Source organism: Haliotis rufescens, unplaced genomic scaffold, assembly GCF_023055435.1.
Source record: "Haliotis rufescens isolate VD_foot unplaced genomic scaffold, xgHalRufe1.0.p SCAF_99, whole genome shotgun sequence".
NCBI lineage: Eukaryota > Metazoa > Mollusca > Gastropoda > Lepetellida > Haliotidae > Haliotis > Haliotis rufescens.
The window spans coordinates 977355-996377 of record NW_025964393.1 but is presented as its reverse complement, the minus strand read 5'-3'; the positions used below and the strand labels follow the sequence as shown (position 1 = coordinate 996377).

Here is a 19023-nt window from a genome sequence, read left to right as displayed (position 1 = left end):
TTGACAGTACACGTGGTATTAGAGGAGGTGACGAGGGCTGGCTTTATACAAGAACTAGCAAGTATTGACAGTACACGTGGTATTAGAGGAGGTGACGAGGGCTGGCTTTATACAAGAACTAGCAAGTATTGACAGTACACGTTTTGTTAGAGGAGGTGACGAGGTCTAGGTATATACAAAAACTAGTCAAGTGTTGACAGTACACGTGGTGTTAGAGGTGGTGACGAGGGCTGGGTATAAACAAGAACAAGCAAGTGTTCACAGTACAGGTGGTGTTAGAGGTGGTGACGAGGGCTGGGTATATACAAGAACTAGCAAGTGTTGACAGTACACGTGGCGTTAGAGGAGGTGACGAGGTCTTGGTATATACAAGAACTAGGAAGTGTTGAAAGCACACGTGGTATAAGAGGTGGTGACGATGTCTGGGTATATACAAGAACTAGCAAGTGTTGACAGTACAGGTGGTGTTAGAGGAGGTTAAGAGGGCTGGGTATATACAAGAACTAGCAAGTGTTGACAGTACACGTGGTATGAGAGGAGGTGAAGAGGTCTGGGTATATACAAGAACTAGACAGTGTTGACAGTACACGTGGTGTTAGAGAAGGTGACGAGGGCTAGGTATATACAAAAACTAGCAAGTGTTGACAGTACACGTGGTGTTAGAGGTGGTGACGAGGGCTGGGTATATACAAGAACTAGCAAGTGTTGACAGTACAGGTGGTGTAAGAGTTGGTGACGATGTCTGGGTATATACAAGAACTAGCAAGTGTTGACAGCTAACGTTGTGTTGGAGATGGTGACGAGGGCTGGGTATAAACAAGAACAAGCAATTGTTCACAGTACACGTGGTATTAAAGGAGGTGACGAGGGCTGGGTATATACAAGAACTAGCAAGTGTTAACAGGACAGGTTGTTAGAAGGGATGACGAGGTCTTGGTATATACAAGAACTAAGATGTGTTGACAGTACACTTGGTATTAGAGGAGGTGACGAGGGCTGGGTATATACAAGAACTAGCAAGTGATGACAGTTCACGTGGTATTAGAGGAGGTGACGAGGGCTGAGTATATACAAGAACTAGCAAGTGTTAACAGGACAGGTTGTTAGAAGGGATGACGAGGTCTGGGTATATACAAGAACTAGCAAGTGTTGACAGCACACGTGGTGTAAGAGGTGGTGACGATGTCTGGGTATATACAAGAACTAGCAAGTGTTGACAGCTAACGTGGTGTTGGAGATGGTGACGAGGGCTGGGTATATACAAGAACTAGCAAGTGTGGACAGTACACGTGGTATTAGAGGAGGTGACGAGGGTTGATTTTATACAAGAACTAGCAAGTATTGACAGTACACGTGGTGTTAGAGGTGATGACGAGGGTTGGGTATATACAAGAACTAGAAAGTGTTCACAGTACAGGTGGTGTTAGAGAAGGTGACGAGGCCTAGGTATATACAAAAACTAGCAAGTGTTGACAGTACACGTGGTGTTAGAGGTGGTGACGAGGGCTGGGTATAAACAAGAACAAGCAATTGTTCACAGTACAGGTGGTGTTAGAGGAGGTGACGAGGGCTGGGTATATACACGAACTAGCAAGTGTTAACAGGACAGGTTGTTAGAAGGGATGACGAGGTCTGGGTATATACAAGAACTAGCAAGTGTTGACAGTAGACTTGGTATTAGAGGAGGTGACGAGTTCTTGGTATATACAAGAACTAGCAAGTGTTGACAGCTAACGTGGTGTTGGAGATGGTGACGAGGGCTGGGTATATACAAGAACTAGCAAGTGTGGACATAACACGTGGTATGAGAGGAGGTGACGAGAGCTGGGTACATACAAGAACTAGCAAGTGTTGATAGTACACGTGGTATAAGTGGAGGTGACGAGGGCTGTGTATATACAAGAACTAGCAAGTGTTGACAGTACAGGTGGTGTTAGAGGAGGTGACGAGTTCTTGGTATATACAAGGAGGTGACGAGGTCTGGGTATATACAAGAACTAGCAAGTGTGGTCAGTACAGGTGGTGTTAGAGGAGATGACGGGTTCTTGGTATATACAAGGAGGTGACGAGGTCTGGGTATATACAAGAACTAGCAAGTGTTGACAGTACAGGTGGTGTTAGAGGAGGTGACGAGTTCTTGGTATATACAAGGAGGTGACGAGGTCTGGGTATGTACAAGAACTAGCAAGTGCTGACAGTACACGTGGTGCTGGAGGTGGTGACGAGGGATGGGTATATACAAGAACTAGCAAATGTTGACAGTACACGTGGTGCTGGAGGTGGTCACGACTGCCAGGCATGTACTTCGACGTGAAAATATTACATTAGATTACACTGGAAGTATTATCTCTTATGAAATGTGTTGGAAAGGAATGCTGCGCAGCCTACTCTAGTTCACAGCTGTTTGATTGCCTCACACACTGTCGCGAGCAGAGGTCATGGACTACATGTTTAGATAAAAGCAAATGTTGAAACACCATCTTTGTAGTGTGGGACACGAAACGTGATTTTGGAGGATGATGTGAAGCTTCTGTATATACAAGACGTGTCGCATGTACACATCGTTATTCCGATACATTGAGTGAGTGAGTGAGTTGGGTTTAATGCCGCTTTTAACAGTATTCCAGTTATATCGCGGCGTGTCAGCTTAAGGTGGGAGGAAAGCCCGAAGTGATGCAGGTCTCAGACGTTTACCCCTTCGGTGAAACCGACGAGCACAGGTATGGTGCTGACAAACCTCGGGGCGAACCGGGATTCGAACTCACAATCATAGGTTTCTGGCTTGCCCAAGGGACGCAACTCTGCACAGCGAATCGCAGCGCCTTAGACGACTGGGCCACCCGTGCCCCCTGATACACTGAGTGAGATTTCTCAGTTCGCTATACACGTCACTAATTAGTGATAGATGGGCTTTTCGGTCATCAGATATCAGTTCGCTGTATCCGTTAGTTCGCTGTAGAAAGTTCGTTATATACGTAAATTTTATATGATATTATATAGGAGATAAATCGGGGATTTTGTAACAGTTTGTTGTATCCGTTTGTTCGCTATATCCGTTTGTTCGCAATATCCGTGTTCTAATGTATTCCTACTGCATCACTATAAGACCTGAGTATTATAGGCCTAGTTATCGTCCCGTTCGGATTTCGTCCCACGCAACATTGGAGAGGCGACAAAATGGATCGGGAGGTCAGGCTCGGTGATTTGGTTGATACCATGTCATCGTATCCTGTCTACGAGGACGTTGATCATAATATCAAATACCGATGCTCATGATGTCAATCACCGGCTTGTCTGGTCCAGATTCGACCATTACAGACCCCCATCATAGACTTAGAGTATTGACGAGTGCGGCGCTAAACAGGCAAACAAACTAAAACAAAGAGAACTAAATCAACATTGCTAGAAGCGCTCGTTATATCTCTAAGACGTGTCCAGTCTGTGTAGTGTTGGCTGCAGATGTAGTTGGTGTCATGATGAGGTTGTGTTGTGGATGCAGGTCATCCTCAATTATCCAGGGTACTATATATCCATCCTTTGTGATATATACCCTGGACCCATTAACCATCAACGTTTCGTTTCGGAAGTGACGTCACCATATCAATCTCTCGTATCACAAATCGGCACATCATTTTTCTCTCTTATGAGAGTAATTTGATTGGAGAGATATTTTTAGTGTCATTGTAGGATATATCCAACTAGATGGAGATATAATACACGCTTTAAGTAGCTTTAAGTTAAACATAATAGAACTTATCGTTGTACCCACGGAAGAATGTGTACTCGACAAATATACTGAACCGCAAAGGAAACGTCACCATGGATAGATATATGAGAAACCTCATTTGTCCAAACACTGTAAACATACTTTGAGACATATTTAAAAGATGAAACTTGGCAAAACTGATCATCAAGGTTGAAATTAATGTCTCAAATGTTCTTAAAGTGAAACACAACTTCTAGTCTCTGAGAAGATGGCCTCACAAGTCAGTATCTCGTGTGTCCGCCATGTGTATTGATGACTGCCGTGCAACGTCGATTCATGGAATGGTTGAGGCGGTTGATGAAGGCCATAGGCACTTGAGCCCACACTCTGAGGAACGCCTGACGCAGTTCAGCTGCAGTTGTCGGCCTTGGTCGGACGTCATTCAGCCGTCTTTGAAGCTCGTCCCACAGGTGCTCAATTGGATTTAAGTCGGGACTGATGGCAGACCACTGCATGGTTTTGATGCCATTCTGCTGGAGAAAGTCTCTTGCTACTCTCGCAGTGTGGGCACGGGCGTTGTTATGCTGAAACTCGTGGTTGCGGCGACGTGCGAAATGAGGTATGGCGTGTGGTCTCAAGACTTGATCAATGTACCGAGCTGCTGTGACACCATTGCCTCTCCCTGGACCGTTGTTCTGGAAGACCACAGGGCCGACCTTCTGTGCAAGACCAATTCCACTCCACACCATGATGCTCTGACCACCCCACGAGCCTCTCTCAACAACACAGCGTCGCCAGACTCCCTCTCTGCCATCTGCTGTTGAGATACAGTAACGACTGTCGTCTGAGAAGAGGACTCTTCTCCATTGCTGGTGGCGCCAATGCTGGTGCTGTGTTGCCCACTGAAGACGGTCCCGGCGATGACGTGGTGTCAGAATGGGTCCTCGGTGTGACCTGTGACAGTGGAGGTGTCTTCTCGTCAATCGTCGACGCACGGTGTCCGCAATAATGTGTCGCTGGTGTGTCCCCATGGTCTGTCGAGCAGTTTCCGCAGCAGTAACAAAGCGATCTTGAAGATGCTGTCGTACAATCTGACGATCCTGACGTCGGGCGGTGACTCTTGGTCTTCCACTACGTGGTCGGTCATCTGTTGTGTTGGTGGTCTGGTACCGTTGCTGGAGCCTGTATATGGTCCTTACGTGGACTTGAAATGTATTGGCTACCAAGGTCTTGGTGTCGCTGATTCTCTTGTCAATCTTGGCATGTGGTAGCAATTCAATAACGAACCAATGTTATCCGATCTGGCTGGATTTTTATTGGGCAAGAAATGGGGGAACGCATGTGCATTTCAATTTGCACGGAACTCACGTTACCATGACCGTTGCCGTGATGCGTTTGGGCGATCGGTTTTATTGTCATCTGCTTTGTATTTTTATCATCAATTTCATTTTTCCGGACAACGTAATGTTAAATTTTTAAAAATAAAAAATTACCCAGATATTTAAACGACAACTTTTCATGCAATGTTACTTGGGGTGACGTTTCTTTTCCGGTTCAGCATATTAATGTTAAATATTCGTCAAAATGATATATAATCAATATTTACGGACCCTGCACTGTCATCAGTGTTATAAACAAATCTCAGCTGTGTGTACGTCTCTGGCTATTCCCATGTTACCAGAAACTAATCATCATGAAGTCTTTGGTCAAAACTTGATCCTGGACCAGGCAACAGGAATTAACGGAGTGTCACTATCTCACATGGACTATCTCTGTGTGTTACTAGTTACTTCAACCAATGTCATTTATAAGCAATAGGCCGTGACCATGATAACTGTGTAATGGGTCATAAAAGCTTCACTTAGAACGTGATCGCAGTCTGTACTGCCGGGTCGAACTATCGCATCCCCACCTGGAGCGTTCTATGTAGAAACCATGAGTTGTGAGTGTGTGTGTGTGTGAGGGTGTGTGTGTGAGTGTGTGTGTGCGTGCGTGCGCACGCGTGTATGTGTGAGTGTGTGTGTGTGTGTGTGCGTGCGTTCGCACGCATGTATGTGTGAGTGTGTGTATGTGTGTTTGTTAGTTAATGTGAGTGTGTGTGTATGTGATAGTGTGTATGAGTGTGTGAGTATGTGTGAATGTATGTGTGTATGTGTGTGTGCGTGTGAGTGAGTGTGTGTATGTGCGTGCGTGCGCACGCGTGTATGTGTGAGTGTGTGTGAGTGTGTATGTGTGTGTGCGTGCGTGCGCACGCGTGTATGTGTGAGTGTGTGTATGTGACGTGTGTGTGAGTGTGTCTGAGTGGGAGTGTGTTTGTGTGTTGGTGTGTGTGTGTACGGCGTGTGAGTGCAAGCGTAATTTAGTATGTCTGTGTGTTAGTGTGTGTGTGTGAGTGAGTGAGTCTGTGTGTGTTAGTGTTAGTAAGTGTGTGGGTGTGTTTGTTATTGATACGCATCCTGAAAACCTTCACACTTTGTAGAGTGTGTTGTCATAAATCCAAAACATGGAAGTATTGTAATTCTGATTAATAAAAAAACCCACAATTGGTGGCTTTCATTGTAGTATGTAAATGTTTTCTCATGTCCTATCTACGCAGATCCAGTGGTCCAAATATAGGGCCCTCACAACACCGGACCTTCGCACGTCATCAGCTCATCTTCATAGTCGACCAACACAGTGGGACCCCTCCTACCCACTCTGACAAACAAAACACATTTGGAATGTCGATCACGATGTTTTATTTCACAGTGGACATCAGTTGGCGTGAGCTGTAACACAGTTGGTGTAGAGCTGAAACATACGAAGTGTTAACACGTCTCATAGTGACATAGTGAGTGGTTCACGCCTCTCCCAGACATATGGGTGGGGGAAGAGAGGGGGAGGGGGTTACTTGGGTTCATGGAAAAGTTACACGGAGAAAGTGGGGGGTCGGCATGAAAAAATAATAGTTTTTTTCAAATAATGTGGTAGAAATTTGAACATTTTGTGGGTACTGGTCATTAATTAAAGGACGGGGTCATAAACAAATGTTACATTTGGGAAGGGGGTGGGGTTTGTGGGGGGTAGTGTGTGTGTGCGGGAAGCGGGAGGGGGGGGGGGGGGGGGGTGAGGGTTGAGACACTATGATACTAGAGGATGCGCCCGTCATGGTTTATTCCCCCTGCAGTGTTTTATTGTACGATAACCAACCCCCACTCGTCGTATGTTTCTTAAATACGTTTTAATAAAACATATTCCTAAATGAAAATCGTTGTACTTTGTTATTCAATCTGTTGTGAAGTAATCATGAACGATGTATCTGGATCCAATGTGCTGAAAAGAATCCTTTTACCGGACACCTTCGCCATTTTGTCAGAGATGTATACGAGATATATCCTTGACCCTTGAAGATCCGGGGTAGAATAGGTCTTCAGCAACCCATGCTTGCCGTAAAAAGCGATTATGCTTGTCGTGAAAGGCGACTAACGGGATCGGGTGGTCAGGCTCGCTGACGTGGCTGCTACATGTCATCGATCGTGCATCGATGCTCATGATATTAATCACTGGATTGTCTGGTCCAGATTCGGTCATTTACAGACCACCGTCATATAGCTGGAATATTGCTGAGAGCGGCGTTAAACAACAAACAAACATGCCAGCGGGACAGAAAGCAGAATGAAAAGTAATGCATGACCATATATTGTCGTTCAATTTATTTATTTTTGCTGAGTGCGGCGTTAAACAACAAACCAACCAACCAACTTGGTGACGGAATTTCAGTTGCCATTCGTAAGTAAATGACGTTTTGGTTACCAAAGTTACCAAAATGACTACCTGTTGGTTGAGGTGTGGCCTCCTTGGTTGTAATTTATCAGATTGTTGCACACCATTATGGAATTTCTATTTTCAGGTCATTTTCGACGTTAGGTTTTAATTGTCGATGTTTATGATTGCCTTTTGATATTTATTTTGGATTTGTTATTACATTAAACCTAGTTACACTCAGAGTTGACTTATCTGCTTCAAATAAACTTGGCAGACAGGTGATGATTGATCATTAAAATGTTTTATAGGTGTTCGGGCATCTAGGCCCATTTACACCTTGCCCATAATAAAGGTTTGCTAAGTACCTAGATCTTTTATAAAGTATCAATACTGCCACACGCTTTAATGTAAGCGAGAATGACATTCTGAATTGGTGAACAATATTCCTAGAACATAAAATACCAGACAATGAGAAGTCAATATTGAATACTGTTAGAGACTCCACCATTGCCTTACGCTGATTAACATACTGTTGGCAATACAAAATGAGCTACATTATCAAGCTGATTACACACTGTACAATGTGCAGAAATGTCTTTATCAATAGCATTTAGATAAGCTCCAAGACCACAATGCCCAAGACGAAGTCTGGTTAAGAGAACATCCTCTCTCTGATTATTTCTAGTTATGTGTAATTTAGTGACAAAAGGATCGATGCCAAACAGAATACGTCCTTTTAAGGAAGATGCCCATCTCGGCTGCCATTTTGTTTTAGCATGGGTCATACTGACGGTGCCTAACTCTTCAGAAGAAGGTAAAATTGTTGGCAGATAGGTATCAGGGTATCACTCAAAAATGTATTGTTACATGACTTACGTTCATCATGTAGGTCCTGAACTCTGCGATCGAGATTTCCCCATTTCCTGCAATACATAAACCGTTGTCAAGGGTTACAGAGAGGGGAGACAACTAATATGTTCAGCCATTCCATCTGTTTTAGAGACTGTCAAGGCCAAAGTTTTCACATTTTCTGAAACTGGCGACAAAGTGAGAAACAATGAAGGACTATTTGTGTCCTGTGTTTTCATTTGAAGAAACCGAAATTTCCGAATTAGGGGGTAAAGACACGAAGCCGAACTGCTTTGGAAAGGTGGAATCTGATTGGATCAAGAACCTACAAATCCTTCACTTTGATTGGGCGTTAAGTACCTCAAGATTCATGTAATGTGACCTGTTATGGGTGTGTTCGCAGATCTACACGCAGAGAGGTATTGTCCCCTCCCCCCCCCCCCCCTTCCTGTAACATAAAAGAGACATGAATGCACACCCACCGTCAGTGTCGAGATTTTTTGACCAAGCGACGAGGTCACTGTCGGTCAGACGCATGTCGTTGTTCATGTCGAAATTTTGGAAGAGGTAGCCGACAAAGTCGCGAACGTCGAGGTAGTGCCGATGCCATTGTAGTGTAAACTCACTCTCTGTGATATTGCCGTTTTCTGAAACAACATAATGTTTTCGTTAAACCTAAGGCATAATTATCTTTCAAATATTTTCTGCACCAATATTTTTCACTCATGATGCGTTCTGTGCTAAGTTAGTGTAAGAGAGAGAGAGAGCGAGAGAGAGAGAGAGAGAGAGAGAGAGAGAAAGAGAGAGAGAGAGAGAGAGAGTTAGTGTAAGAGAGAGAGAGAGCGAGAGAGAGAGAGAGAGAGAGAGAGAGAGAGAGAGAGAGAGAGAGAGAGAGTTGGTGACTAAGGAAGCTACGGTGTCGAATGGGGCCAGGGTATTTATCATTATGCATGTACAAATATCATACACTTGAATTCTTGTCAGACACAGAATACTGCTTCAAGGCACACAATGTCCTTTTACAACATACTATCAAGCATTTCCAGCAAACAGGTTTGTTTTGTGTAAAATTATATTATATTACACATACGGGTCGAAGGATCGTGTGTAAACGCCTTCCGATAATTGCACATGTGCATTCAGCGATTCTCAATGTTGGGTGTTCATTTGAAGCCATAATACGTCACAACGCTTTACTGTTGAGTAAAAGCCGATATAACGTCATCCATTGTTCATCGCGACACACATTGATTACATCACGTCATCTGAACAATAGGCATCCTTCAGTGAAGTGTACCTGCGACAAAGTACACTTTTTGAATTACGTCATAATGGACTGACGTCATGGCGCTGTTCAAGTTCCATCCTTGGTAACACCGTTCTTTCATTATTGTCATGCAAGATGGCGCATCCACGTCAATTTTCGGTTAAGGAGTTTCTTTAAACTTGCAAAATATACTGAGTCAAATTATAAACTTTACATTTTAAAACTAATCCCATATATGATATAGAACGGACAAATGTATCAGAGAAGGTAATTTTTAATCATTTATGTCCAAAGAAGGATTTTAATTAACGGCGGTAACTATAGTTTGTTCCAAGCACCTACGGTATTCGGTAATAACATCAACAGTTTAAATCATAAGTCCCAAGCACGAGAATCTGATGATGGCACACAAGTTCAGTAGCGTGTATGGACACCATGTGCGTTGACAACTGCCACACAACGCCTCCGCATGGACCTTGTGATGTTTGTGAACACGAAGACGACGCCATTGTTGCTGCAAAATGGTGCCAAGATCTTGCAAATTCTGTGGTTGGTTCTGGAGAGTGCGCAGACTTCTGCCAAGACCATCCCAGACGTGTTCGATGGGATTGAGGTCGGGAGACCTTGACTCTCCTATTCGTAAGGAAATTCCTTGTCAAAATTGCTGTGTGGGGTCTGGCATTGTCATGTTGGAAGATCAAACCTGGTCCATGTGCTGCCATAAAAGGCAGAAGTTCGGGTGCCAGTACCTGGTCGCGGTAAGCAGCAGCGTTGAGGTTTCCACGGATGACAAGAAGCCTGGAACGTGCATTGCCACAGAAAGCACCCCACACCATGACACTTCCGCCTCGAAATCTGTCAACTTCCTGTACACAACACTGGGCGTAACGTTCATGACGGCGCCTCCACACCCTCGACCTACCATCAGCAAATCGAAGATTAAATCGGGATTCATCACTGAAAACGACTTGATTCCAATTCCTCTGAGTCCATCGTAAGTGCCGCTGTGCCCACAACTGAGGTTGACGTCTGTGTAATGCAGTATGGCCGTAGTGCTTGAAGGTGAGCAGTTCTCAGACGGTTTCGAACAGTTTGCGCTAAACCCCTAAACAGTTCATTTCTGGTTGATGTAGCCGTCAAAAATCGGTTACGGAGGTGACGTAAGACAATCTGACGATCCTCTGCATGTGACGTCACACGTGGTCAACCTGGCCGAGGGCGATCAGCGGTGGTACCCGTTTGCTGTAGACGCGTCTGTAAATCATGAACAGTCCGTCGACTACAACGGTTAATTTATTACCCATCGTCCTTGAGACTTCAGCTACGGACGTTCCCGTCTGCAACATGCCAATGGCACGTTCACGTTGCACATTTGAAAGGCGTGGCATGACAAATGACCGTAAAGACTTTTGTTTTCTTGTGTTTTTCTTTTTTTGTTAATGACTGCTAACAAGTATGGCTGAAAACACGTGCGGTATTATGGCCACGTGACCAGTTGCACGTGAAAAAACACTTTTGCCATGATGATTTTGATCGATTCACCTGCACCTGTGTTATCCGAAGACAATACGTGGCCATTACTGTTTAAATACACAATAAGGGCCAACAATGATAACTGGTCAAAATGTTAAAATTTTAGGATTGTGAGTGAGTGAGTGAGTTTGATTTTACGCCGCTTTTAGCAATATTCCAGCAATATCACGGCGGGGGACACCAGAAATGGGCTTCACACATTGCACCCATGTCGGGAATCGAACCCGGGTCTTCAGCGTGACGAGCGAACGCTTTAACCAACAGGCTACACGACCGCCCCTTAGGATTGTGAAGTTTGTAATTTGGTTCAGTATATTTGAATAATATTACGTGGGAAGAAATATGTCAAGATGATGTCAGTCATATATCATGCCGCAGGCATCTCCCAAACATACATACACCCGTGCCCGTGCCAAAGCAGTCTGAAACTGTCCGAGGCGGGCGTTGGTGCTCTAGGAATTATGTCTGTCTCTGGGTAAGGGAAAGAGCATCTTCACGAGGCAAGAGAGTTAACTGACTATAAAAGTCCAGTTTCCACCCTTGCCGAACTGGGCTGCAGGTTTAGAGTTATATTTTGGCTGGACTAACGTGCCTATGCATAGTCCAATCAAAATCGCGCACCGAAATCGAAAACCGGTTCGTAAACTGTCATGCAGATTTTGGTCGATTGCAGGATTTGCACAGCATGTGCACCGCCAACTCGTTGTCAAACAGATATTTTCCAAATCTTTTCAAGTTTTCAATCAAGGTCCTCACGTGATTCGATGTACTTCGCGATGTAAGACTCGTTTGATCACAATATAGATATTGATTGTCGATCATATCCTCTTGACTGGGCGCCGCCATTTTGTTTGAAGCAAACGCAAGTGATACGAGAGGTGGAATCTGATTGATCCATAGGAGAGGCATAGAAGGGACATAACTCGTAACAGCCACTGGTGACGCTACGATCGTGCCCAGGAATTCCAGCCTGATTCGGCAAGGGTTTTAACTGGACTTTTAAAGTCAGTTAACTCTCTTGCCTCGGGAAGATGCTGAATGAGCAATCCTTGATAGGTTTCATAACCACCTGTTAGTCAGCATACGGCATTTAGCAACATACTAAAGTCAAGCAAAACGGCCGCTGTTGGAGTCACGTGATTAAATTGAAGCAAATTAATATGAAAACTTAAATTTAAAAAATCCACTTATTGTTGTATAAGATTATGGGTAAACAAACAATGTAATATGACATATTCAAATAATAAAACATCCCATTTTAGTGGTGTATTATTATGTCTCAAACGTAAAATATGCCTCTTAACGTGAGGGTGCAGGCAATTAGGTGGAAGAGCCCGACAATGAGACCTGTTCGAGGATTTTAAGTTTACGTAACTGGTCATTACAGATTTGATTTTAAACCCAGCTTCAATATAACATGAGGTTAGTCTTAAAGTCGGCCTCTTTGAAAAGTAATAAAGTTTGCCCTACCCCCATGTGTTGTGTAATAAAGTATTGTTTTGCCCTGAACTATCATGATGCCAAAGCTCATTGACGCAAGCAGCAAAACTATACTTTATACACTACACATGGGGTAGAGCAGTCTTTATTCTTAATTATATTTCTTTTAGCTACTCAAGACTCAGAATTATCTGTTTCTCGTAGCTCGTTGATTATTCTCTAAATATCCAGACTATCAAATGGCCAGTCCCTTCTTGAGATGCGATCAACATTGGCAAAATACAGTCTTGGGTCCCTTGCCGTTATTTGGGGGTTTACGGTACTGCCCCTACTAGGAAATAGGATGTCAAATTGACTGATTGATGACGATTTAGGTAAGACATGGTTGATGGAAACTATATTTGTTACCAATATGCCAGCTGTATCAAAATGGCCTGAAAATAATCGAGGGTCAGGTATGGAATCCAAGAAGGGACATTGTCGCATTGTCGCCCTCAGGGAAACATCGAAAAGTATTAAAATTAACCAAAGCGCAACAATGCGACAACGCGAGAACGCGACATTTTGGCCATTTGTTGCATTGTCGCGCTTTGAATTATATTTTTTATATTACCAAAGGGCGATTACGTCCCTTTAAGGATTTCATATTCAGGCAAACCAATGACAGAAAGCTTGAGCAACGACGCGAAATTGGCCATGGCATCGAGCTTAACCACGCGATCAACTTCAATCGGTAAGAGGCGACTATCGGGATCGGGTTGTCCGACTTGCTGACTTGGTTGATGCAGGTCATCCCAATTTTGTGGATCGATGCTCATGATATCAATCACTGGATTGTCTGCTCCAGACTCGATTATTTACAGACCGCCGTCATATAGCTGGAATATTGTTGAGTGCGACGTAAAACAACAAATCAACCGACACTTCAGTCGACTCTTGCAACAAGCATAGGTTACAGGGCACCGATTCTTATCATAATGATTATCCTACTGTCAAGGTCATATCCGGCGACGAAGTGCTGGACCTCGGTTGGCTCCACAATGCCGTCGCCATCTTTGTCAATGTCGGCGATGACGTTGCTGACCACCTGGCTCGACAGTAGATGGTCATGGTTGGTGTGGATGCAGGAGTGGTTGTGGCCATGTTTTCTGCAGGCAGAGAAGCCCCCGATGAGTTGGGGCTTCTTTCAAAATTATTCCAGTTCTAAAGTGGGCTGGAGGAAATGTGAATGCAAACGTGCCCAAGACGTTTCCCACGAACGGGTAATGGTGCGGACAACCAACTGCATCTGATCTGATATACTAGTTTATACCACCCACCCATAAACTGCACCTGATCTGATAAATAATTAAGACAATGTACCCATAAACGGCATCTGATCTGATATACTAGTTTATACCATCCACCCATAAACTGCACCTGATCTGATAAATAATTAAGACAATGTACCCATAAACTGCACCTGATCTGATATACTAGTTTATACCACCCATCCATAAACTGCACCTGATCTGATAAATAATTAAGACAATGTACCCATAAACTGCATCTGATCTGATATACTAGTTTATACCATCCACCCATAAACTGCACCTGATCTGATAAATAATTAAGACAATGTACCCATAAACGGCATCTGATCTGATATACTAGTTTATACCATCCACCCATTAACTGCACCTGATCTGATAAATGATTTAGACAATGTACCGATAAACTGCATCTGATCTGATATACTAGTTTATACCATCCACCCATAAACTGCACCTGATCTGATAAATGATTTAGACAATGTACCCATAAACTGCACCTGATCTGATATACTAGTTTATACCACTTACCAATAAACTGCACCTGATCTGATATACTAGTTTATCATCTAAAACTGGCTCCCACAGGAGATATCTCTTGGATGAGATCAAGCGATATCTACACTTTAGATATCGCTGCAATGAAATTACATCATAATGCTTTGCAGACCATTGTGACATCGCTGGTTACCATGACGTCACAATCAAATGACATCACTAATGGCTCTGCTACTGAAGCTGTTTGCAGTACTTTTTATACCGAAGACACTGCTAATTACTGTCTACAAATTGAAAAAGTTGAAAGAATGATGTTGGATGATAAATAAAATCTCACCCGAGTGTCTTTTGATATGAAATATATCAACACTCGTTGATAAAAGTGGCAAATATCCTCGGCAAGCCTCGGAATTTTTCCACTTTTATCAGCTCGTGTTGATATATTTGATATCAAAAGACACTCGGGTGAGATTCTCTATTTATACCACTTACCCATAAACTGCACCTGATCTGATATACTAGTTTATACCACTTACCCATAAACTGCATCTTATCTGACATACTAGTTCAGACAATGTACCCATAAACTGCACCTGATCTGATATACTAGTTTATACCACTTACCCATAAACTGCATCTTATCTGAAATACTAGTTCAGACAATGTACCCATAAACTGCACCTGATCTGATATACCAGTTTATACCACCCATAAACTGCATCTGACCAGATAATCCAGCATATACCACGCACCTACAAGCGGCATCTGATATGCTAGCTTATACCAGTCATCTATAAACTGCATCTCATATGAGATATAGCTTATACCACACGCAGATAAACTGCATCTGATCTGATATTCTATAACTTATACCACTCACCCATAAACTGCTACAGATCCGATTAGAACAAGGAAAGCTATCATGGTTCTGAAAATTAATAAAATGGAGTTTTAGTTTGAACATTATTTATAGTAAATGGAACAGATTCATAGCACCCAGTACACCTGGTGTTGGGGGGGGGGGGGGGGGGGGGGGGGGTTGATAGCGCCTAGTAGATACAGAAGGTAACAGGTCTGGACAGCGCACCTGGTGTTGGGGAGTTTGACAGCGCTCAGTAGATACAGAAAGTAACAGGTCTGGACAGCGCACCTGGTGTTGGGGGAGATTGATAGCGCCAAGTAGATACAGTGAGTGAGTGAGTGAGTTGGGTTAAACGCCGCTTTTAACAGTATTCCAGTTATATGACGGCGTGTCAGCTTAATGTGGGTGGAAAGCCCGAAGTGATGCAGGTCTCAGACGTTTACCACTTCGGTGAAACCCACGAGCACGGGTATGGTGCTGACAAACCTAGAAACATAATCGGGGCCCAGGAGATACAGAAGGTAACAGGTCTGGACAGCGCACCTGGTGTTGGGGAGTTTGATAGCGCCCAGTAGATACAGAAGGTAACAGGTCTGGACAGCGCACCTGGTGTTGGGGAGTTTGATAGCGCCTGGTAGATACAGAAGGTAACAGGTCTGGACAGCGCACCTGGTGTTGGGGAGTTTGATAGCGCCCAGTAGATACAGAAGGTAACAGGTCTGGACAGCGAACCTGGTGTTGGGGGAGTTTGATAGCGCCCAGTAGATACAGAAGGTAACAGGTCTGGACAGCGCACTTGGTGTTAGGGTGTTTGGTAGCGCCCAGTAGATACAGAAGGTAACAGGTCTTGACAGAGCACCTGGACCCACTTGCACAAAGCGATCTTAGCGCTAAGATGATCGTAACTCCCATACTTAAACATAGGCTTACAATAGTCTTAGTGCTAAGATCGCTTTGTGCAAGTGGGCCCTGGTGTTGGGGGAGTTTGATAGCGCCCAGTAGATACAGAAGGTAACAGGTCTGGACAGCGCACTTGGTGTAAGGGTGTTTGGTAGCGCCCAGTAGATACAGAAGGTAACAGGTCTTGACAGAGCACCTGGTGTTGGGGAGTTTGATAGCGCCCAGTAGATACAGAAGGTAACAGGTCTTGATAGAGCACCTGGTGTTGGGGAGTTTGATAGCGCCCAGTAGATACAGAAGGTAACAGGTCTTGATAGAGCACCTGATGTTGGGGGGTGTGATAGCGCCTAGTATATTCTGCCCTTCATGTGATGATGTGAGAGAGATATTTAGATATTCGTTAGATAAAACTATCCTACCTTTAAGTTACCAACTGACCCGTGAAGATCCGGGGTAGAATAGGTCTTCAGCAACCCATGCTTGCCGTAAAAGACGACTAACGGGATCGGGTGGTCAGGATCGCTGACTTGGTTGATGCATGTCATCGATCCCAATTGTGTGGATCGATGCTCATGATGTCAATTACTTATTTGTCTGGTCCAGACTCGATCATTTACAGACCGCCGTCATATAGAAGGAATATTGCAGAGTGCGGCGTTAAACAAGAAACAAACAAACAAACAAACAAACAAAAGATCACCTGCTGGAGGGGTTTGTCATTAACTATAGGTACAGTAACAGGCAAGCGTTTGTGTTGCACAAAGCAATATTGGCGCTAAGATGATCGTAACTCCCATACTTTAGCTTACAATAGTCTTAACGCTAAGATCGCTTTGTGCAAGTGTGTCCCTGTGGGGATTCCGGGTTATAGGTCTCCATCAACCTATACTGGTCTTCTCATGGGCATTCCGGGTTAAAATAGGTCCCCAGCAACCCATGCTGGGCCCACTTGCACAAAGCGATCTTAGCGCTAAGATGATCGTAACTCCCATACTTTAGCATAGGCTTACAATAGTCTTAACGCTAAGATCGCTTTGTGCAAGTGGGCCCAGGATGAGGTATTGACAAGAAAAGTTAAGATTCGCCACACAGCGGCATGGAAACATCAGCAACTATACCTGGAGGAGGAGAAGTACAGCTAGTGTTCCACAAGGCTGTCTGGCTGATACTACCGACAAGCGGGTGCGTTACTTCTCATTTAAAGTGTGAAGATGCGAAGGAGTGTCGTTATAAAAAGTAAACATTTGTGCAGACTTTATACACCTGTGTCTTTCACAGAGTTGTCAGTTTAATTTGGATCGCGTTGAAGTCTAAAATATGCGTGTGATAGAGGCAAGGTCACGACAACTATGCAGTGTCAATATCTAAGACGGATCTTCTGTTATTTGGTTCTCCATATATGGAAACATACTCTAAATTGTAGAAACATTTTTCCCGTGGGATCTCAACTGATGTTAATCGGATAGAGCGTAGATCGGTGATCCAATTCCTAGCACGTCATACCAAAAGATGTTAAACGATGGTACTTGTTGTTATCCTGTCTGGCGCTCGGCATTAAGGGGCTAAGGCAAGGACGTCAGTGTACTGTGTCTGAGTAGGGTATTCATGTTAAACTGCGGCATGGTATCTCAGTAGGCAAGCACTGTAAATCGGCATCAGTCCGGACGAGTACAACCAGCCACACATACCCAACGCACGCGCGCGAGTGTGTGAATGCACGTGGCTATACAAGTGCAATAATCTTGAACGCCATGTCATACCCATTTCACCTCACCTCAACCTTTCCCGCTGAATCAGGTAACAGAACACCTCGGGTCTCTTCCAAGACACATGTAGGAGGTAATGGATGACATTCCCACAGCCTCTAAGCTTCAGTATATAAGTGGCGGACATTTCTAAATTTGACCCATCAGTGACAAACATTTGGTCCGATGCAAGTACCTATTTTGACTTGTACCATGTGTTCCCGGGTGAAATAATTGACTTGCCTTTGCATGTGTTTGTGATGGATGTCACCGCTCTACCACTAGGCCACGGAGGCGGTCCTTTAAACAATAAAACTCTTAGATAAAATGTTTTGTTTAACAAATCTAACCATCAGTTTTTATTGCACATTTGGGTGTACCTACATAAATTAGCAAACAAATAAAAATTACGAACAAATAGTTGAAAAAACTGTAAATTGTTAGAAAAAAATAAATAATCACATACCACCTTATAACGGTTATCAAATTAAATAGTTGAATTAAAAGTTTTATATATATAATATTCACACTAATGGTCTGTCATGCAAGCAAGTTAATTTGGCTGAATGACCTCGACCTTTGGTAACCGAGGGGACCTCTGGGTATTGGCGTCCTTGACCGGATTGGGGTTGATTGATTGAGCGTTTCCTGTTGACCTATTGATGCGCCTCATCACCATGTGCTTCAGTTCCTCGTGGCTCAGAGGGCGGAGGTCGGTTTCTTCACTCATCTCATTCATGTCCTCTTCTTCCCTACAAATACATGTCAGCATGAGACCCGTGAAGATCCGGGATAGAATAGGTCTTCAGCAACCCCTTTTTGCTCTAAAAGGCGACTATGCTTGTCGTAAGAGGCGACTAACGGGATCGGATGGCCAGGCTCGCTGACGTGGTTGATGCATGTCATCGATCCTAAGTGCGTGGATCGATGCTCATGATATTAATCACTGGATTGTCTGGTCCAGGTTCCATTATTTACAGACCGCCGTCATATAGCTGGAATATTGCTGAGAGCGGCGTTAAACAACAAACAAACAAACAAACATGCCAGCATGACAGAAAAGCAGAATGTAAAATAATGCATGACCACAAATTGTCGTTCAATTTATTTATTTATTTTACATCTTTGAAACTGTGTACGGAACTGAAGATGAGTCCCTATCTCTTGGG

General features: G+C 43.8%; 1 protein-coding gene across 1 annotated transcript in view; it reads right to left on the bottom strand.

Moving 5' to 3' along the window:
- Positions 1-6424: 6424 nt before the first annotated feature.
- The window catches only part of LOC124120289 (calcium-dependent protein kinase 31-like), a 62866-nt gene continuing 50267 nt past the window's right edge, over positions 6425-19023 (bottom strand). Inside the window, exons 2-6 of the mRNA XM_048391796.1 lie at positions 15228-15275; positions 13530-13687; positions 8782-8946; positions 8327-8373; positions 6425-6496 (exon numbers count right to left, since the gene is read on the bottom strand). Of these exons, the coding sequence (XP_048247753.1) occupies positions 6461-6496; positions 8327-8373; positions 8782-8946; positions 13530-13687; positions 15228-15271 (450 nt within the window). The 5' untranslated portion in view covers positions 15272-15275 and the 3' untranslated portion in view covers positions 6425-6460. The remainder of the gene's footprint in view (positions 6497-8326; positions 8374-8781; positions 8947-13529; positions 13688-15227; positions 15276-19023) is intronic.